The sequence below is a fragment of the Penicillium hispanicum genome (genome assembly GCF_028827665.1).
Source record: "Penicillium hispanicum strain IBT 35686 chromosome Unknown utg000008l_segment0_segment0, whole genome shotgun sequence".
Taxonomy (NCBI): Eukaryota; Fungi; Ascomycota; class Eurotiomycetes; order Eurotiales; family Aspergillaceae; genus Penicillium; species Penicillium hispanicum.
In genome coordinates, this window is record NW_026623200.1 from 327,508 (window position 1) to 348,506 (window position 20,999).

General features: G+C 52.5%; 9 protein-coding genes across 9 annotated transcripts; 4 read left to right on the top strand and 5 right to left on the bottom strand.

Moving 5' to 3' along the window:
• Positions 1–161: 161 nt before the first annotated feature.
• Positions 162–3,078, top strand: N7459_008959 (chloride channel protein; the record flags this gene model as incomplete). The annotated part of the gene is made up of 7 exons (XM_056948127.1): positions 162–286; positions 342–871; positions 938–1,041; positions 1,095–1,247; positions 1,300–1,414; positions 1,465–1,556; positions 1,609–3,078. The coding sequence occupies 7 exons, from the start codon at positions 162–164 to the stop codon at positions 3,076–3,078; spliced, it is 2,589 nt and encodes an 862-aa protein (XP_056795352.1).
• Positions 3,079–3,518: 440 nt separating this feature from the next.
• N7459_008960 (CTD kinase subunit gamma) lies at positions 3,519–4,381 on the top strand (the record flags this gene model as incomplete). Its single annotated transcript, XM_056948128.1, has 2 exons — positions 3,519–3,737; positions 3,791–4,381. The coding sequence occupies 2 exons, from the start codon at positions 3,519–3,521 to the stop codon at positions 4,379–4,381; spliced, it is 810 nt and encodes a 269-aa protein (XP_056795353.1).
• Positions 4,382–5,322: 941 nt separating this feature from the next.
• On the top strand, positions 5,323–6,415 carry N7459_008961 (uncharacterized protein; the record flags this gene model as incomplete). Its single annotated transcript, XM_056948129.1, has 2 exons — positions 5,323–5,852; positions 5,911–6,415. The coding sequence occupies 2 exons, from the start codon at positions 5,323–5,325 to the stop codon at positions 6,413–6,415; spliced, it is 1,035 nt and encodes a 344-aa protein (XP_056795354.1).
• Positions 6,416–6,861: 446 nt separating this feature from the next.
• Positions 6,862–8,497, top strand: N7459_008962 (YagE family protein; the record flags this gene model as incomplete). Its single annotated transcript, XM_056948130.1, has 2 exons — positions 6,862–8,368; positions 8,421–8,497. 2 exons carry the CDS (start codon positions 6,862–6,864, stop codon positions 8,495–8,497), a joined length of 1,584 nt encoding a protein of 527 aa, XP_056795355.1.
• Positions 8,498–9,503: 1,006 nt separating this feature from the next.
• Positions 9,504–10,385, bottom strand: N7459_008963 (uncharacterized protein; the record flags this gene model as incomplete). Its single annotated transcript, XM_056948131.1, has 2 exons — positions 9,504–9,884; positions 10,008–10,385. The coding sequence occupies 2 exons, from the start codon at positions 10,383–10,385 to the stop codon at positions 9,504–9,506; spliced, it is 759 nt and encodes a 252-aa protein (XP_056795356.1).
• Positions 10,386–10,786: 401 nt separating this feature from the next.
• On the bottom strand, positions 10,787–11,962 carry N7459_008964 (putative mitochondrial phosphate transporter Pic2; the record flags this gene model as incomplete). Its single annotated transcript, XM_056948132.1, has 4 exons — positions 10,787–10,838; positions 10,893–11,016; positions 11,081–11,731; positions 11,872–11,962. 4 exons carry the CDS (start codon positions 11,960–11,962, stop codon positions 10,787–10,789), a joined length of 918 nt encoding a protein of 305 aa, XP_056795357.1.
• A 567-nt stretch (positions 11,963–12,529) lies between these two features.
• N7459_008965 (putative C6 transcription factor) lies at positions 12,530–14,277 on the bottom strand (the record flags this gene model as incomplete). Its single annotated transcript, XM_056948133.1, has 3 exons — positions 12,530–13,330; positions 13,389–14,111; positions 14,218–14,277. 3 exons carry the CDS (start codon positions 14,275–14,277, stop codon positions 12,530–12,532), a joined length of 1,584 nt encoding a protein of 527 aa, XP_056795358.1.
• Positions 14,278–15,467: 1,190 nt separating this feature from the next.
• N7459_008966 (F-box/WD repeat-containing protein) lies at positions 15,468–17,644 on the bottom strand (the record flags this gene model as incomplete). The annotated part of the gene is made up of 4 exons (XM_056948134.1): positions 15,468–15,671; positions 15,729–16,440; positions 16,494–17,131; positions 17,192–17,644. The coding sequence occupies 4 exons, from the start codon at positions 17,642–17,644 to the stop codon at positions 15,468–15,470; spliced, it is 2,007 nt and encodes a 668-aa protein (XP_056795359.1).
• A 1,247-nt stretch (positions 17,645–18,891) lies between these two features.
• N7459_008967 (Mn(2+) transporter ATX2) lies at positions 18,892–20,264 on the bottom strand (the record flags this gene model as incomplete). The annotated part of the gene is made up of 3 exons (XM_056948135.1): positions 18,892–19,075; positions 19,131–20,138; positions 20,215–20,264. The coding sequence occupies 3 exons, from the start codon at positions 20,262–20,264 to the stop codon at positions 18,892–18,894; spliced, it is 1,242 nt and encodes a 413-aa protein (XP_056795360.1).
• Positions 20,265–20,999: the final 735 nt, after the last annotated feature.

Genomic DNA, 20,999 nt, shown 5'->3' on the forward strand with positions numbered 1-20,999 from the left:
CCCAACCCCACAGGCAGTCCCTCACCGCCCACTGGGCAGTCCAGTCGGGTGACTAAGCGCCGCAGCTTGCGCAGCTCCGATACACTCTCTACGAGTAACCATCTGCTCCCCATTGCGTCAGGAGATGCTGGCTCTACGGCCATTGATGTTTGAAGATGCCAATGAATGGTCAGAGTGTGGGCATTAACAGCGAATCCCAAGCAGTGCTTCCAGATCCACCCGAAGTGGAAACCGATCTCTCGCAACCCCAGGAATCGCGTCAAGGCGCGGAGGGGTTGCACGAACCGTAAGTGCCACGGGCTAAGCATTGTTACCTCTCGCTAATAGTGTGGATGTTTCAGGATTTCCTTCAAGCCGAAGCAAAAGCGAAGGGCCCGGTTCAGCCTCTCAAACCTTTTCTCGAATACCGCGGGCGGTTCGAACACAGGATTTAGCTTCTCGGGGGCTCCCGGTGCTCACAATGGAGATGCGTCGTCTTTAGACCCTTATGGCCCATTTGGTCTGAATAGGGATACAAACTCTTCCAAAGATGGCGGTCCTCTGGACTGGTATGTGGAAGGCCCGGGCCGGCGAGTGGGATACGACGACTTCACCGCGATCGATTGGATCTATGAATACACAAAAGAGCGGCAACGAAAGCGGCTATTATACTCAAGCGGACAAGGTTTTTTGGGGTACATACGTCGCCTTCTCGATGCTGCCAATGTCTGGATCGTCTTAGTTGCGACGGGCATTGCAGTCGGCATCATTGCTGCGTCCATCGATATTGCAACAGACTGGCTGGGGGACTTAAAGACAGGATACTGCAAGAGCGGTAGTGGAGGTGGCAAATTCTACCTGAACCGGAGCTTTTGTTGCTGGGGTCTCGACGGTAAGAACATGTGTCCTATCAGACCGTCAAAAGCTGTTCCATGCTGATCACCCCATTTTCATCCAGATTATTCTAAATGCTTGGATTGGAAGCCATGGGGTGATGCACTAGGGGTATCCTCTGATGGAGGACAATACACCGTTGAATACATATTCTATATTGTGTTTTCGGTACCTACACCTTGTTTTCTCGTGAGCTTTGGGTTGTGGTTAATCAGAGACAGGTGATATTTGCAACATGTGCCTGTGTTTTGGTGCGAAACTTTGCGATATACGCAAGACATAGTGGAATTCCCGAGATCAAGACTGTCCTCGGAGGAACTGTCATTCGGCATTTTATGGGACCTTGGACGCTTGCCATCAAGTCCCTTGGGCTGGTATGTCTGCTTTGTTGATTGGCCAATATAGTCTTGCTTACACTGGTTTCAGTGTCTTTCAGTTGCCTCCGGTCTATGGCTCGGAAAGGAAGGTCCATTAGTGCACGTTGCATGCTGCTGTGCCAACATCTTGATGAAGCCTTTTGACAGTCTAAACGGCAACGAGGGTAAGTATCTCTGTGCATGTTATGAGAATTATTTCCTGATTACTCTGTAGCTCGAAAACGTGAAGTTCTCTCGGCTGCTGCGGCTGCAGGTATCTCTGTCGCCTTTGGTGCTCCCATCGGAGGCGTTCTGTTTAGCTTGGAGGTGGGTAGATCTCAGATGTACCCCACCTATTATAATCACTGACAATTATTAGCAATTATCATATTACTTCCCTGATAAGACAATGTGGCAAAGCTTTGTCTGTGCCATGGTTGCCGCTGTCACATTGCAGGCCTTAAACCCTTTCCGTACTGGAAAGATTGTGCTGTATCAGGTCACCTACACACGAGGGTGGCATCGCTTCGAGGTGATCCCATTTATCATTCTCGGTATAGTGGGCGGTCTCTTTGGAGCGTTTCTCATCCGTTTGAATGTGAATATTGCCAAATGGCGGCGATCTCGAACCTCTTCAAGGCCATTGGTGGAAGTTGCTGCTGTGGCTCTTCTAACGGCATTGATCAACTTTCCAAATCATTTCATGCGAGCGCAGAATTCGGAGCTCGTTCAGTCTTTGTTCGCAGAATGCAGCAGCGAAACCTACGATCGGTTTGGCCTCTGCTCCACTGGTTCCGCATCTCTAGGGGTGGTTGTCTTCCTGCTGATGGGAGCTGCCCTGTCCTTTTTCCTAGCTTCCATCACCTTTGGACTTGAGATTCCAGCGGGTATTCTTCTTCCGTCAATGGCAATCGGAGCTCTGTACGGACGTGCATTGGGTATCCTCGTCCGAATGTGGCAGGAAGCTTATCCAAAGGCTTTCTTATTCAGTAAATGTGAGCCTGACATCCCATGCGTGACGCCGGGACTTTATGCCATCATTGGGGCTGCCTCAGCACTGGGTGGTGCAACTCGCATGACACTTTCAATCGTTGTTATCATGTTCGAGTTGACGGGTGCCCTGACCTATGTCATCCCAATTATGATTGCCGTGATGTTATCTAAATGGTGCGGTGACATTTTTGGAAAGCGTGGCATCTACGAGACATGGATCCAACTCAATGAATATCCCTTCCTTGACCACCGGGATGACACCACTCCACCGGATGTCTCCGCTCGCCGAGTCATGACAACGGTCGATGATATGTCTGTCATCACGGCCACTGGCAACACCATTGGCTCACTGCGCAGTCTTATTGCGAACACCACGTATCGCGGATTCCCCGTTATATCTGAGACGGCCACGCCCATTCTTCTTGGCTATATCACCCGCAATGAATTGTCTTTTGCTTTGAACTATTCGACTTCGCCCGCTGATCGCAATTTATCGGAAGACACTCAAGTCTTTTTCGTCCACCAGCCATTCGCAGACCCTGTTGAGACCCTTGATCTCCGGCCTTGGATGGACCAGACCCCAATCACACTCAACAGCAACATTAGCTTCCTGATCGTGATGAGGATGTTCCAGCGACTGGGGCTGCGCTACGTGCTCTTTGCGAACAAAGGTATTCTTCAGGGATTGTTGACCAAGAAAGATGTCTGGTCGGTGCTCAATGGCGTGGAGTTTCGTCGGCAAGAGGCCCTTCGAGGTGATGAATTTCAAGGTGTTCAAGGAGCTGAAGAGGAAGGTCTACTACATAACGATGGAAGAGGCAGCCTTGGCAGCTCCCTCAGGCGGGATTCGCTATGAGTTTAATTTCTTGCCACGCTTTAGTCATGTACACTGGAAATGCCTTATTTTGCATGATGTCGACTAGGGATTTTACTTTTTTTGAGAGAATAGCGATTGATCCAACTAGCGAGTTCCATGGACGTATTATATGAAGAGAAAGGCCGGGTTAGAAAATGTAGTTTGGTAGTTAATTGGAGCAATGCACCTATATCTGGACATCGCTCGATTTCCCGGTGGAAAGCTCCATGTGCATTAACACATCAGCTAAGACGTATAGAGCATTTCTCCTTTGTCTGGATCTAGCCTGGACCCTAAGGCTTGAAGCTAAAAATTGATTGCACCTCTTTGTTTGAGACACTCCAACTCTCGGTTCTCCTCAAATTGTTTCCTCGTCAACACCGCCTGGCACCATTTTGCCACACCCCACCGCCCAGTTCCGCCGATAGTCTGATAGCGGGATGGATCCCGCAATCGTTTCCTCCGATGACAATCCGGCCAGCAAGAAACCAGCAGGCACGATGATGGTCGATCCGTTCGAAGTGCGCATGCGATTCACGACCCAATTGCAACACCTCAGCGCGTCGGTTACATCTTCGCAGAAAGCTGCCCATTATGCCCTCAAATACCGCGATCTGGACGAGGACCTTCACTCCTGCATTCTGGAACAGCTCGAGAGAGTGGGCAATCTCCAATTTCCACACTATAGCACACTCTAACCCAATCGATACAGAATAATATGAACACTCGAGCCAATATCATGTCCTTTATCGAACACTTCTGCGAAATGGCAACTAAGGAAGACCACCTTCCCTATGTCCGAATGATACAGCGCGACATTCTACGCGTGGTTGACGCCGTCGTTCCACCGGACGGTACCGGGGCAGCCAATGTCAAGCACGTCCGCCGTGTCCTGGACAGCCTTCAGAACAAGAAGATCCTTTCCGCCGAAACCGTGGCCGAGATCGACGCAGCTCTCAAAGACCGCGACACCCACCCGGCACACCTTGATCTAGTACACGAAGATGGTCCCGATGACAGCGCCCGGTCGAAGACAGGAACTCCGCGCAATTTCAAAGCGTCCGGGATGCGCGTGGATAAAAGACAGATTGAGCAACGAATCGAGGAAGACCGAGAGCGGAACAAGCGTCTGAGGGAAAACATGTGGGCTGTCAGCGGAGACGATGAAGAGGAATTTTCAAAGCTCTGGGATGAAGTGAGTGACATCGGCGAAGACGACTTCATCAATGCGAGGGAGGAGGCAGAGGAACGACGGGCACTGGGCGAAGCCCTTCTGAAACAGAATCGGAAGGAAATCGGCTAGACGGCCTGGATGGTTTGATATGTACAGCACACTCTACCCGCTCTGGGATTTCCTATTTGCATTCTACTGCTAGGCGTTATCTGGCGTGCTGCTTTCTTTCATGACAGCCAAAAGCATCGGTTGTTCCGGCGTTCGGGTTCGGGGCATCATTGAGATACCAACTGCACAGCTCCCAATGCATAGCGCTTTTTTCATCTCGGAGATGAAAAAATACAAAAGTGCATCGTCACACAATCTACTTATCAAATGTACTTTCGGTCATTAGGAGGACCTCGGGGGGGGGGGCTCTTACAGTGCATCAAATATAGGTAGCAACTAGTCTTAGGCGATCATCGTCCGCATTCCCTCACCATCGGAGCTAGGACCAGTGGACATTGCCCTGGCAGGAGATGGGCCTCTACGCCTGAGAGAGAGTCTGGGTGGTTTGAGTAGGGATTCTAAAAGCACATCAGCAAGGAAGATTTGTGGTGAGCTCACTATGAGTACTAGGGTTCACAATTCAGCTCCATCAGTTGCTTCAAGTTCGGGCTTTTCTTGTAGATTGATGCTTCTACTTTCCTACAGCTTTTATGGTCCAATACTTGCAAGATGGACTGGCATCAGGATATGTGCTCTAAATCGAGATACGGTATATATATATTTCTTTCTGCGATGATCATCAACGTGTATATACCTGGAATTCCAGACTATCTCTGTCTCTATATATATTCTTTGATTAGTTACTCTTTGTGCAACGTCAATTTCCTTTTCTTTCTTGGTCCTGACTAGTTGTTCACTGCAATGGCTTCTCATATAGATCATGCCAAGACTTGGCGATCTCCGCCCGTCGGGAAATCCTAAGGCCGACCGATTTTTTTTTTGATCCTGCATCACTTCAGCGACTTGAACGCAACAGTCTCGCAACCTTTTGGGTCGTGCACTCGGTCCCATATTATCTCTCTATGTTTGCGCACTTAGTCACAGCGGCTAAGGGTCTATTCACGCGACAAGAGTCTCCCGACGCCCCCGCAGATCCTGCAGGTACTTCTGCTGCGATCACTCCGAAGATGGCCTCCGCCACCAGACGAGAGACTGTTGCGTCAGAGAAAGCCACGAACCAGCTCAAAACCAATGGTGCTGTAAAGCAAGGAAAGCGCAAGGCACAGCCCGCCACGACCGAGAAAACCAACGATCAACAGAGCAAGCGGAGGAAGAGAAACAGCTTAGAGGCTGCGGAAGAAACCAGCGACGTCGACGCAGAGGAGCCCTCACAGGAGATGCAGCAATCGGTGCCGAAGAAGCACTTCCGTTTTGGCAGCGAGGAGCCCGCTGTCCCGGAGACACGACCCGAGAAAATTCCACCGCCGCCTCAACAGAATGTAGAGGACGATGAGGATGACAGTGATGACGATGCGCCAGAGACTATTGAAAACTCTGCCCAGCTGCTGAAGTTGAAGGAACAAGCCAAGAAGCAAGAGAAATTGAGACAACTGTAGGCATCCCCCTTCACGATCTTTGGTGCAAAGTCCCATTGCTCACATTATTCACAGAGAGGAACAAATAAAGAAGGAAAAGCGGAGGAAACTCGATGAGCGCCGAAAGCTGCAAGCCAAGTCTAAGGTCAAAGAAATCTCTGCACCTAGCGACGATCTACTGTCCGAAAGCACCGCTACTATTCAAGGTTCGACTACGCATGATGCAAGACGCCGCGCTCTTCCCGCCCTGCTCCCAGATGATATTCTGAATGCTGAACCCGTTGCCCGACCTCCCACACCACCAGCAGAAGAGAGGTTCGCAGCGCCAAAGAAGTCAAACAAGTTGCGGTTCCTGGAGAAGACAGAGAAGGCCCCCAAAGACGTCCAAGTGGGTGATGTCACCATCCGGGTACTTGACGCACCGTCTACGAAACAGAACTCGAAACCTGCCCTGGCTCCCAAGGCCTCCAAGAGTGGACGGAATGTAAGGGGGAATTGGCTCAAGAGTGAGCGGAGCACAGCGCGTGTCAATGGTCTGCGGATGACCAAAGGTGGACCATCTGGATTTGTGCGTCGGTGAACATGATGAAGCGGACTACATGAATATTCCCTATCTTTTTGATTTTTGAATCATAGCGAGCTCAGTGAGCATCCGAAATCATCCAGCCTGAAATATGGGTTGTAACGGCACAGCAGGAGGAGCACTGTTGTAAAGAAGACCTGCAAATTCCAGAGATAAGATACCAAATGGCGTGAAGAATCCTCTATGTGTTGCCCTAGATAGCACTAATCATGTTGTCCACGGCATGTGTAAATCATGCAACGTAGAACTTCGGACCAACTACCAAGTACCGAATCCCCAGTATACATGTAGAGAACCGCAAGCAACCGCGACGATCGCGCTTAATAAGGTGGAGACGCACGTGCGAAGCTCCGACCTTGGAAGAGCTTCGACCTTCACTTCCGGCCGATTTTGCTCCTAGAATCCCCAATTCTCCCATCGGCGCCTGTCGCCTGTCGCCCGCCATGGCTTCTGCTGCAGAAGACTCCCCCCTGCTACCCAACCAGCAGTCCCCGGCATCCCCGCGGACGAATCGGCCGCCGCGGTCGGTGACGTTCAACCCTCTGACGACAATCAGTACCTACGGCGGTACCACCGCCTCTGATCCCACCTTTCGCCCATTGCAGACTGGCTCTCCCCCTGTACATAATGCCAATGCCCAAGGTGCCCATCCTCGAACAGGGGGCCCGCCCATGCTCTCGGCTCTGAATAGCAAGCTCCGCCGTCGCAACAGCCATGGTGCTCCTTTCAGCGCCCCGTCGAACACAGCACCTCCCGCCTCCAAGATTGGCCCGCAGCGTACCACCAAAAAGGCGCAGAAGCTGAAGCTTCTGCCGGATCCAGTGACAGCAGAAGAGGAGGAAGGCTTTGATGGTGACTTTCCGCGTGATGTCTATTCGCAAATCACTCGCATCAAAGAACCGGCAGCACGCAGCCATGCCGCTCGTCTAGGCAAAGCCGACCGTGACCGTATTCCTCGAGTCACCGCATACTGCACAGCAAATTCCTACCGTCTTGAGGGCGTGATCAAATTTCTCAAATCCCGGTCGAAAACTCGAGGAGCCAACCCGAAGCTTTACGACGAATGTGTCTACTCCTCGTTTGACTATCAGTATGAAGAAAAACAGAAAGGAGCGAGGATCTTCCCAGGGCCCAGTGGTAATGGACATCATGAGCAGCGGACCAGCGAGCGCAGGTATTCGGACAGTGTGGTGGAGGTGGAAGACAACACGAAGGTTCGCAGAGAAGATCTAATTGACTTCCGCAATGAAGCCGGTCATTCTGGTGATGTCAACGCGGAACATGCTATATCCACCCAACAGTCCGATGAAGTCTTTGAGATCGACACCACTATCCATACCCCAGAAGTTTTTCTATTTGACTATGGCACCGTCGTCATTTGGGGAATGACGCCCGCTCAAGAATCCCGCTTCTTGTCAGACATATCCAAATTCGCGTCCTCAATTCTAAGTCAGGACGACACGCAGATCGAAAATTTCAACTTCTACTATGCGCGAGAGTACCAGGCAAGGATATACAACGATTTCATTTCGCTCCGCGACCCGCGCAACCACATGATTAAGCTAGCGATCTCGCATGCTCTCGCTCAGTCGGTGAAGACTTCTCTCTTTGAGGATTTGGTATCCGAGACCATTTCAGACACTGCCCCACTGCCGGCTCAGATTGCGCAGACGGGTAGCGTCAACCTCACCAGACGCCAGATCAACATGCAGATCGGAGAATTGTTCATTCTGCGAATCAACATCCATCTACAAGGGTCCGTCCTGGATAGTCCGGAACTGTTCTGGGCGGAACCCCAGCTAGAGCCTGTGTACCAGGCTGTCCGGAGTTACTTGGAAATGGATCAGCGAGTCAGTCTGCTCACCGAGCGACTCGACGTCATAGCCGATCTTCTTGCCGTGCTAAAAGACCAATTGACCCACCGCCACGACGAGTATCTAGAATGGATTGGTAAGTTGCGAAATGAACATGCGGGAAGGGTTTCTTTACTAAATCTCCACAGTCATTGTCCTCATCGCTGCAGAGATTCTCGTTGCAGCCATCAACATTGTCGTTGACCTCTATGCCGGCGTCGATTAAGCCATCACGTTTCATATATTCGGCAAGCCATTCCCGACGACCAGAAAGCGAACCGCCTAAATTCTCAACAATGACAATGGGATATCATTCATTTGATCTTTACCCACAGACACCTTTATAAAAGGACGCAACGCACAATTTTAAACAGAACAATCCGCCAACGTGACACGGTGCAGCCGCCCAGACAAGATCTTTGCGAAGACCTCATCAGGGTATAGTATGCTCCAATGAAGTACCCCGAGAACCAAGAGATGACAGGTCTCTCCAGGGGCGCTGATCTCATCCCTCAATCTCGACCGTCACATCAGAATTGGATATCTGTCCCACTTCCGGCAGCATCGCTCTTATCGACATGTACCAATCCTCTCATCCCAAAAACAATCATAGTCCGTCTTCAATGTATATGACGAAGATGCGACTCCACCATTCACCAATACATTATTCGACCATTGGTCTTTTCTTCTGGAATCAGAGTTGGTCTGGTTTTTGACAGTGGGGGAGTATGGGGTTCCGGCGACACGTGCGATGTACAGAGATTATTCTTGTCCATACATCAATCTACCAGTGCACATGGGGCAGAAAAGACTATCTGGACTTCCATCCGCTGCAGAGACTTCCCAACATGGGGATTACAACATTCATGCCCAAAAGTCGTAATATTTTAGGGACTGGCCCTCAAGTAGTCGGCGTGATGATGCGATCTCCATGTAAATCATATCCGGTGACAGAACGATTTGCATGAAACCAAGAAGGCTTCATGGACGATCATGGCAAAAGGTAAACCAGACCGGAGAGGTCAAGGGAGCAAGCAGGTCATCAATTGTAATCAAAGCAGAAATCCATATCCAGCGCTGTGTAATAAGATGAAGACCCAGACGAAAACCGAATCAAAGCGAAAAAAAAAAAAAAATTCCTCGTTAGTCACAGGAGAAAGAAAACCGGAAATCAACCCAGAAAACTCGACAGGAAAAAAAAGGAACAGACGAAAGGGACAAGAGGAGCAGTCTTATGACGCCTCCTGCTTCGGCTCCTTGGTATCCATATCCATCGGGGTAGTTCCCGAGTCGGCATCAGCTTCGGCAGCCTGTGCCTGCTCCGATTGTGCGTCGCGTTGGTCGTTGCTATGCGCACTACCTGCGGCCGGAGTGTGGTCGCCCTCGTGGACAGAGCCATTGCTGCCCGTCTGGACGCGGAAGGAAGACGTCAAATCCTGTTGGCTAGGAGCGGGAGCGAGACGGGGCAGTGAACCGGCACCATCGCGATCGGCGTCAGCGGCATCGGCGGCATCAGCCGCCGTGTCCTGTGCTGGGACGTCGTCTTCGGCGCCACCATCGAGGGGCATGTTTGATTTGCGGGAGCGCTTGACTCGGAGGGGACGTTCTTCGGGCTGCCGATATCAAGTCGAATTAGTTTTGAGCTCAAACTCGCATCGAGTATACCGGCATGAACGAAGGAAATAAAGGAGCAATGCTTGCAAAGGCAAGGTCACAGGAGGGCGGATGCCACTTACAGTCGGGGGCTGCTCATCCGAGCTACCCTCGGTCTCATCCTCGAGATCCGCGCCAGCTGCAGCACCGCCGACTCCATTGAGAGAAGTAGAATTGGACATCATTGCAGCTGCGCGGGCGCGCAATTCGGGGTCGGCGGCGCCGGACTGGGCTTCCTCGGCCATGCCGGTAACCTTGGCCAGGCGCTCGAGAAGCATACAAGACTCCAGGCGCATCTTCTGGATGTACTGCCAGCCGCGGCGGTTGCGCGTTCGCATAATGTCGTTCTCGGTTTCCACCTCAGTGAGGCGTCTCTTCAGCGCAATGCATTTGCGCTTGTAGGCAATCTCCACACTAGGAGGGTTGACGGAGGGGAGGGAGGTTGGTGGGCGGGCGTCCATTGTGAAGCAACTGGATTTTTGAAGCGTTTGGACAGAAGAGAAAAACTGGACTAGATTCCGATATCGTTATTTTGGGATTGGACGGTTCAATCGGTGAGCTGAGAGACTCGAGTCGGTTGCGACTGCTCGGGGGCAGAGAGGGAGAGAAAGGCAGAGGCTCGAGGTTGGTCAAAAGAGAACAAGAGTATCGGAAACTGAAATGCAGGTAATTATATAAAGACTGAAGAGGATGAAGGGATGCTGACAGCTATCCAAGCCCGGGATCTGGCGTGCAAGGAGATGCAGGAGTCTCACAACTCTAATGCCGCGATTTGTTTCTGCCGTGATATCCAAGGCGGTGAAAATGATTCCATTCAAGAGATCTAACTACCAATCGATGTACATAAACGATCTCTACATATCTAGTGTCCACCAGTCGTGGGGAGTCCAAGGAACACCTTGAATGAGTCATAACTGAGATGAATGGTCAGTGCCAGCTACAATCCACAGCAATCTAAGGGAACTCACATCAACCACTGGAAGCCAGTCAAGGTTCCCAGCATCACAATACGAACAGGCAGGCCGTTCCACAGGCCCGCGAACCCGATATTGCCATAAATCCTTGAGACAGCCTTCATGGCACCTTCACCAGCTGTTAAAGAATCATTTAGCTTGCAATTTCATCAAGGAAACCCGGGACAGACTACGGCACTTACGCTTGCGATCGGCATTCAACTTGCTCACCATGACATCGGCCGGATGGCTGACCACAGCGCAGAAGATACCAGCAATATACCCACCCAGGAAACTAACTCCAGTCTGGGTCAACTGGCTATAGCTCTCCTTGGGCTTGCCCATGGTTTGGTAGATCATCTTGACCGTTTCCTCAAAGGTAGCAAACTTGGTCATGGTGTAGGGGATCTGGCGCGCCCACAACGGATACAAGCCCTTGTAGAGGCCGCCAAAGCCCTCCTTGGATACAATGCGACTCCAGCCCTCGCGCAGGTTGTTGGCATAAGGCGGCAGGGTCGTCTGCATGCGCACCTTGATCGCCTCCATCGGGCACAGCGCCATGTCGGCGAAGAACTCGGCGGACGCACTGGCACCCAGGAAAACAAGGGTTCGGTTGGTGTTGGGGAACATCTGGTCCCCGTATAGGTACTTGAAGTACTCATACAGGCCGTACTTGCCGGCGCCCTGGAACGAGTAGCCCAGGAAGGTCGGCGACCAGCCAAAAACCACGCCGCGCAGGCCTTCCTTGGCGAAGATCGAGCGCCATGCGGAAATGTTGGAAGTGTAGATCTTTGGGTCGACCTGTCGGCGGCACTTGACCAGATCCAGCGGTGTCACCGCGGTGTGGGTTGGTCCTGCGATCGATGGGATGTCAATTGCATGCGGGATACCGATATAAGAGCAATTTGAGCTTACCACAAGCTGGAGACAGACAAAGAGAGCGAGTTAGCGGATGCCGATGGGATGTTCGAGAGGGGAGAGATAAGGGCCATACCGACGATACCGCCCAGGGCGCAGCTGTAGAAGTACTTGGCGGAGTTGGGCTCGATCTTCCCAAAGGGAAGCTTCCGGTCTGGCTGTGCCATGGTCTTAAGTGGATAATGGCAACAGAAAGATAGAGGGGAGAGCAGGGGATTAAAAGGAATAGGAGAGGTGGAATGGCGTCACAGTCGCATGCACAGCTTATCCTGGACAGCACAGTCGAACGGGCCGCGAACGGCTAGACCGGCACGCTGGGGCATAACTCCACGATCGACGATCACAACTCGTGCATCTTCTTATCTACATCACACCGCGCTTGTCCTGTACCGAGTGTCCTACAGGAGGACAGATGGACGTAGGTTCTTCAAAGGTCTCGTTCATCCAGAAAGAGACCATCCAGGGGTTCGCCCTCACTCCCTGGCTCCAGTTAAGCATAACTAGTTAACTAGTTAGTTACTCGGATCGATCAGATGTAGTGACGTCATACAATCCGGCGGGTCCGAGCTCCAGAGGACGGAAAATCGGAAAATTGGATACAGAAACAAACCAGTTTATTTACAGCAGGTCTTCAAGCCTCGTCCCCATGCATTATATGCCTCCGACGCTGGGCCCTTTCGCTCCAAAATGCAATCCCCTCCATTGGCACCCACGCTATGTAGCTAAACAAGATCTCACGTCTGATCGTCTGCGTGACCCCCGATGGTGGGAGCCCGATAGGAATTAGGGTCATTAGGCAAGCGTTCTGCTTCGCGCCCCAGGACCAAAGCTAAATTGATACCCATTGTCGTCCCGATGCGGTAGAGCACTGATCGGATCTGATTGACCTGTGCTGGCGTGGGCATGCCGCAGGTCAGAATGTACCACAGTGGCCAGAGAAGCCCATAGCCCTGCGCGGCGCGAATGGGGCGCTGAGACTCGGTCGAGCTCATTGACCGGCCGAGGGTATCAATATCGGAAAGCGCAAAAGGGATGCTTCGACATAGGTCCGCCGTCATTTCTTGGATGATCGCCCGCAGGCCACTCTCGTCGAGGGTAGACTTGGTCACAGGCGGTTCCCCGAACTTCTTATTCTTTTGGATAATAACATTGAGGGTTCGGTTCAGATTGAGCAGGAGCTGCTGTACCATGACGCGCACCGCACGGTAGTAGTTCCATATCACAGCGTTGGAAATACGATTGTAGGTGATAAGCTGCTCGCCGTGCGATGAGTAGACAACTAGCGGTAGCCAACGGTCCGGAAGGTGCAGTGTCCACTGGGAAAGCTCAAAATCACACTGCTGGCCAGCGGCGATCCAGGATTTGACCGTTGCTTGGTCGGGCGAAGTGGACGCGGATTGCATGGTCACGAATAGCTGGCTGAGTTTGCAGGCGGCGAGCATGAGCCGCTCGACCGGGTCATTGTTTCTCAGCACAGCCAATACCCAGTCGAGATCACATCGAGGCTTATCTCCCAAGGCAAGAATCTCCACATACTATGGCATCGTCAGTATCCGTGTTCAGGGGACGTAGGGACAAGGCAGAGAGACCAACCGTGTGTGTAAAGGCAAAGCCGAACATCTCTCGGCCCCGCTGGTGAGCCAATTGACGGACACCTCGTGACCTCATCAAGAATTCAAACCCAGCGGTATGGGAGCTATACAATCCTTTTCTTTCGCCGGAGATATCTTCGAACAGGGAGAGAAGAATCACCGAGGCAAAGGTTTCATCCTTGACTGCCTCGGTGGGCGATGCCAGCACCTCACGAAGGATACGCAGCGCTTTACCGTAACCCTGACGAGCCTTGATCATCAGAGGTGGGGCATGTGAAGCATTGGCGAGAGTGATGAGTGCGGTAGCGTCTACTGCCCATCGTAGACACGAGCTTGGCGATAACGCCTCGCCAGCGCCGTCGTTCTCCACATACAGGGAAGGGAGGTACTCTAAATGACCCATGCCATCCTCATTTTGACCATTGATGGTGTACTGGTCGAAAAAATAGCACAAGGCGCGCTGCTCCCACGTCGCATCGGCGAGGGCATGCAGCGTCAGCGGAGAACTCCTGGCAGGGCTGACGCGCTGGATCTCCACGACATCAGACGAGTCGGCCGGTGGCGTGAGAGTCTGCCTGCTGACGGCGCTGGATGTGCTGACATCCCTCTTTGCTTGCCACTGGACCTTACTGGTCTCATGGCGGAAGACGGCATTAGGCCGGTACCCAGGGCAGGGTCGACCATAGACAGCGCAGTTGCGACACCCAGGGCGCGCTTCATCACACTTGAACAGGGAAGGATTTAGCGCCTGATAAATTGACACAGTATTGGCAGAAAGGGGGTAACAATCCTGACAAATCGCAGGCGGGGTTGAGCTGGGTTTCGCATACCTTAATCTTTCGCTTGCGACACAGGTGACATCCGGTGCTTGGCTTACCCCCATAGACCATTGTTCACCCCCCCGGTCCAGCCTCCAGCGGGGATCTAGAAGCAGTGGGCTCACAGAAACAGGCAAAAGGGGTGGCTCCGCATTAGGCGCCCCTGGGGGTTCCACAGAGTGCGGCGCTTATCTTCGAAGATGTACGCAAGTCGACTCGGGGATCTGATCCGAGCGGAGCGCATGCGCATCGTAGAAGATGCGCTTGCCTGCCAGCCCTAGGGGAGAGAATCGAGGGATAGAAGAATCCTTCGGTCTGAAACCAACAGAGGTGTGAAACACGACCGGCGACCTTGCCCAAGTCTTGGAAAGCGCGGACCTCGTATCCATCCATGGATCTCAGGGCGGCTTAGTCAGCCGCGCTTTTGGGCCGGAGAACCTTCCAAGGTTGGAACCGTGGAAGGAGGCCGGGGGTTCGAATGGGGAATGGTCCGATTGTCGTACATGCGTCCCTTTAGCTGGTTATGGATCTTGATTTCACATGAAATATCATCGATGCCGCCTCCATATTGAGGTACTAGAGTACTAGATCGGATGAGACAGAAGCTAGACGAGAAGGCAAGGCTACAAGGCTTGTGGTCGATCATAGACCAAATAGTGACTAAACTCGGGCTATACCCGACGAGGAGTTCAATGAGGGCCACGCATGTATTGATTGGATGAAAGAGTGGCCGGGACCACAGGAACCGGGCATCTGTCCTCGAGTTGACAGGCTGGGAATGCAGTGCGGCTCAAATAGGTGCGTATAGATCGGCCAAAATAGGAACGAGCAGAAAACTTCCCAAGGTATTGTCTGGACGCAACAAAATATTCCAAAACGATCCAGTCCCAAACTGGCACATATCAAAACGACTCACGACATGAGTCCGGACACATCTCGCAACGGGAACGCAAACTCCACAAAGATGACTAACAGTTTCTCCAGTGCGATCAGAATCGCTCGATTCAAAGGCAAGGCAAGAGATGACAAAACAGCCCAAGTGGACAACGCCAAATATGCAACCGCTTGGTGCTCTAGAAAGAGCATGGCGAATATGGAGATACGGAAACGCACAATGCCAGCGGCTCATTCAGAGAACTTGGACAAAACGGGGAATGCTGGAGGCCAAGTCAAAGCGTCAACGCTGAAGGGGAACAATCAAGGGGATATAGGGAGTCGTTAGATAGCAAGCTAGATGTGAAACAAATGATTCATGAAAGGGATCAGGCGAGCGCATCGGGCATGGGTTGGTCGGCGTCGCTGACCGAGGAAATCGTAGGCGGTGGATCGGAGAAGAGCGTTCGACGCCGAGGGGTTACTACTAGGTCACTGTCATCGGCAGTAGAACCAATACCCGGTGTGCTAGAGGCACTCTCGATGGCAACTGTGTCTTCGTCGTCCTCGGGCGGTGGGGCAAATGACCAAACCTGGGTGGAAATTAGCGACAGGAAAAGATACCAAATAACGGCATCCTCATGACATACCTCCATGACCGTCCGACCAGATCGACTGGCCATGATAACGGCCTTTTCTTCTTCGAAGGCGACTCGCCAGACAGCCTCGGCTGGGGTGGAGAGCTCCCGCAAGAGCTGACCGGTCTGTAAGTTCCAAACCTTCACGCGACCATCGCTACCACCGCTGACGATCCGAGTGTTATCAAACTGCAAACTGGTGACACTGTTGTCGTGGGCAGCCAGTCGATGAATAGGGGCCATCTTTGTCAATGACCAGACACGAACAGAACCATCGGAGCCACCTGTCACTAGAGTGTCTCCGGACATCTGCAGTTGCCCAACCAAAGAAGTATGGCCTTGCAGGATAGCATGACACTGCCCAGAATGTGGGTCCCAGATTCTCACACTGGTATCCAAGCTACCAGTTGCGATGCGTCGTCCGTCAAAGGCGATCGCGTAAATCTGACTGAAGTGGCCCGAGAGCGTCCGCAAACAGCGGCCTTGGGAGATACTCCATATCCGAGCAGTCGTGTCGTAACTACCCGAGACCACCAAGTCACCATGAATTGCAAGACACCGAACACTCGCCTGGTGCCCGACCAAGACGTTGCGACAAGTCCCCGTCGCAAGATCCCATATACGGAGGGTGGTATCCCTTGATCCTGAAATGGCGGTATTGCGGTCAGACATTTTCAGGCATCGAACGGTCGATGTGTGCCCACGAAGTAAATGAATACCCGCCCTTGACAGAGTCAGTCCTAGACCTGATAAGATTGACCTCAATCTTTCACTTACCCAGTTGCCATGTTCCATACTCGTACTTCCCGATCGCAGCCTCCGCTAACCAAAATGTCGTCCCACGGAACCATGGCCCAAACCCCCATCACGTGCCCTTGTAGCGTCTTTGCGTTGTCACCGTTGGTGTCATACACGTGGATTTTGGCGTTGTCGAGAGCCACCACAATATATTTCGAGGTCAGGTGCAGGCTGGTGACCACCCCCTGGTCAGGAGTGATATGGCGCTGGGCGCACTGGCCGCCTTTATTCCAAGCCGATTCAACCATGTATTTTTGTTTGAACTGAGATCGATAAGAGACTGGACGAGTTCGGCGTCTCCTCGATGAAAAACTGGACGGTGGAAGCCACTCGCCAGAAAGAGTGCGGGGTAGTTCGGGGGCGCTCGTGATCGACCTATCGGCAGAGGCTGCTAGGTGCGTTTGAAGATTGTTCACAGTTTGTGAGCATGGGGTTGAATCCATAGAGCAAGTGGTGGTCTGGTCGATGCAGTCGTCCTCCGGGAACCGACGCACAGAGTATGCATGTTTCTCGCAGAGATTTTTCCAGGTGATATCGTCGTTGAGGAGTTCGCGCCAGCGCCTTGATACTTGTGATGCTCTGGCCAGCGTCTTCGGGTCGTCGATGAAGGAGAGAACCTAGCGAGTGTTCCGGTTAGCATGCATCCTCCGCTTAGTCGGCATTTGGTGGCGCCTTACCCTCAAACAGAGTTCATTTGGGAAGACTTGGAAAGGGTCTTTTCTCAACCGCGGACCAACATAACTTGAGACGAAACTGAGTTGCTGGCTATCACAAACGTCCAAGATGCCCTCCAGGAACTTTTGTTTCCGGGAGTTGGTGAGCGTGCTGAAGTGTATTCGGAGATTCAACAAGAAGGTATTCTCCTCTTCGTCGGCCGAGTGCCAGTTCGGAGGTCGCTGGTGGGGAGTTGGGCTCGGCGCAGGCGTAGGTGGAGATGCGGGTGCTGAGGGAAGGAGGTTTGCGGGTATCGGGGTGACAGTTTTCTTGCTAGCGCTAAGAGACCGAGACGGGGTGCTAGCAAAGCTAGCGATGGAGTCGCGGTTGGAGGGTTGCGAGTGCGCTTCCAGCTGGTCCGACATGGCGGAAGTCATCGCCTCATCGCCCATGTCGCCGAGGGCCGGGGAGTTCATAGCGAGAACAGGCGCCACACCACGGGGGGCCCTTCCCACGTCGCTTCACTCGAGTCGAGGCTATATGCAGCCGGGCGTTGCAGGCATAGAGAGTGCGGTCCGAGAAGGGAGTGCGGCCGGAGTGTATGTAGGAAGCGGTCTATGAGGGGCGTCAGGAATATCCGGGATCGGGGGGCTGGCGAAGAAGCGGAGTCGGGAAAGGGAGTGCAAGTCCAGCGGATCTAGACGACCGATGTTTTTTCCCGGGGGGCGATGTACACGATCGTTGCCTTTTTTTTTCGCTTTTCTTTCTTCCGCCTTGGATCGTCGCCTGCGATTCGTTCGCCAGAGCAAAAAGCGATGAGGGAAAGGGACTCAGGCGGAGTCGATGTCGTGACTGACTGACAAAGCCACCAAGCTCGGATCCACTTCGCTCCAAACATTCGAAACGCTCGACGATTTCCCACTCTCTGCTCCACCAGCTGGGGTGGGCCTTCCCGAGACACATTCGAGGCTGAAGAAGCGAGAGGCGAGAGGCGAGAGAGGCCAGTTTGGTGATCCAAGAGGCAACGGGCGTGTGCGATCAGGCGTCAGGCGTCTCGCTGATCAAGGCCCCTTCCGGATCAGGATCAACTGCTAGGCACGCAAGCGAACGAGCTGAGATATTTTCAGCTGCCTCGTTGGCGCTCGAACTATCGCGAACTATACACACGCCCCGAGTCCTTGGATGGACAGTCGGCACGCTGCGGTCGACCATGGAACGAGGCGCCGGACGAGGATGATTCAGACTGACGTGACTGACGAAAAGTTTCATCACCCGACATGCCATGGTGATTGAAAAATGAGCGAGGAATCACCTGCACGCGCAGAATCGAGGGGAGGCCCGGCTCCTTTATAGAACGCCAGAATGACAACGTCACGCTGCTACGTCGATGTGATCGTGATCGTGATCGTGAATGCAATTATGACCACCACGCCAGTGAAATACAGGAAGTTCTAATTGCACATTTGTATCCTCCTCGAGTCCCAAGTAAGCCAATAGCCTGTTCCAAATGCATGTATTTTGCAACAGATGCCACGCAAAGGGTATATGCTCCCGACATCCATCCTCGTTGCCATAGTCCAAATGGTGAGAAAAACACGCACTGGCAGAAAACCCCCGTTGCTTACTCCCGCGGGTTCAATGCAATGCTAGAACGAAAAGATAACAGTAAAGAAAAACAGTAAATTGGTAAAGAAGGAAATGAGGGATGAAAAGAATGGATAGTTTAATGGGCATGTCCGATCTGTAAGAACAGCGGCAGAATCATACCCAGCACGGATGCGATCAAGTCGCGCATCGACTTGTTCGATCCATATGAAGAATCTCGAGAGCCACCATATCCATTCATGGGTAACTCACGCGGCGTTGAGCCAGGTCCATTCTCTTGCATCGTGTGCATCGCCACATATCTGTGCCCCTCTTGATTAGCAATGTCATTTATCTGCAAGAAGAGAGTGCACTTACAAAAAGGTGCCACCGGAGAAGAGCAACAACATTCCCGTGCGCCACTGAGAGCCAGCCTCATCGCTGCTGGTGGACCCCATCATATGTGCAACGAGGAAAGTGGCCAGGGCACCAACGGGCGCCGCCAGACTGAATACCAGTAGATGGGCCCTCGCGGTACGGCTCGACAGGCCTTGTTTGAGTAGTACCGATGTCAGCCCAAAGGATGCCGGGGCCTTGTGCACCATGATGGCCAAAAATATGATGAAACTCAATCCGGTATCGGAACTGGAGGCACCCAGTGCGATGCCATCTGCCGCAGCATGAATGACCAGGCCCGTGGTGGTTGCAAAGCTGTGACCACGCCGCGAGCTAGAATGACCAGCGTCTAGCAGCCCACCATCGCGCGTGGGCGACGAGCTCCGTCGGAGTCCCGACCCCAAGTTATCAAGAGAGATGTGGTAGGGTATACGTTCGGTCTTGGTCGGCGACGCAAATTCGGGCAGTTTGTCGACAAGATACATCAGGATAAATCCGCTGATGAGGGCGATGCCGATCCAGGCATGGGGCGAGCTCTCATCTTCCTCTTCCTCTTTATTCGAACTGGCGCTCGAAGTCGAGCTTGTGGACTTGCTGGTGGTGTCACTCGAGCTTTCTTCCTTTCGTGCGTGGAACACGTGCGATTCTTCTGACCGTCGATCGCTGCCGGCAACGGGGACTGTGGTGTCACTCTCGAGGGACAGGAACGAAACAGGCGTCTCCGAGGACAATCTGGAGGCATCATTGGCGTCGTTCGATATAGGTGTAGCTGCCACGACAGGCCCCTGTCGTTGCCATTCAACACTGGCCGCCCGTGTGCTGAGGCTTTTCCGGCCGACGGAACTTGCGCTGTAGAGGGTCTCAATGCCCTCTGGTATAATCACAATCAAAGATGTCCCCACCAGAACTCCCATGCCAATCGAGGATATTAAGCGCAGTTGGGAGGGGGAGAGTGTAAAGGCAAGAGGCAATGAGCCGACAACGAAGGACCTGCGAAGGGAAGACGCCAAAACATCAGTATTGCTTGAAAAATGAATTCTTTTCTCGATCAGTGATCGTGGCTCACGTTACTGCCATCACAATGCTCAAGGCGAGCAAAGTGAAGAGTCCCTCCATGATGGCCGGCTGTCGCAAGAACGTTGCACTGGTGCTCGGCTTCTACAGGACGTCGATCATGGTGTCCAAATGCGGGATATTTCCGTGGAATGGCCCTCCGGTATCGCGCGGCGGGAAGTGCTGAAGATATGAGAGAGTGTGTGTGGAGAGGGAGTCGAGAAGGAGTCGGGAAGGAGACCAGATGGCACAATTGCTGACCCACGCGGCTAGCCTGAGGCGTCAGGTACCATCTCGGATCAAAGCATGTCCGCGCGAAGAGAACTATGTAACTTTCTTTTTCCTTCTTCTACGATTTTACATTGTACTGCCGGTCGCCATTTGAACCATAGGGTCGAGACTGGCTGGACCTAAGATCTGCTGTCCAACTTGAATTCCCATGCAAAGATGGGGGATCATGCGCCAGAAGGAGACACCGGGCAATCAGGCTCCAAACATGGCGGCTATACATATCTACATAGACTTGAACCTTGTCAGTTCAGGAGAGGACCCGACTAATTGGAATCAAGAAGTCTGTATTGCTATTCCGCCCGATCTGCCAATTTATACGCTTAACCAATCAAAACATACAGCGCTGGAAGAAAGGATAAAACTATTTAACTATGCGGGTCTCCATACATGTACACATTAGACTCGACCCCTATATCTTAACGCATACATATTCTCTAATTTTAAAATAAACACAGTTCTCGCGCTCACCCAATTAAATACAGTAGTAGTCATCACTTAGCATTTTGG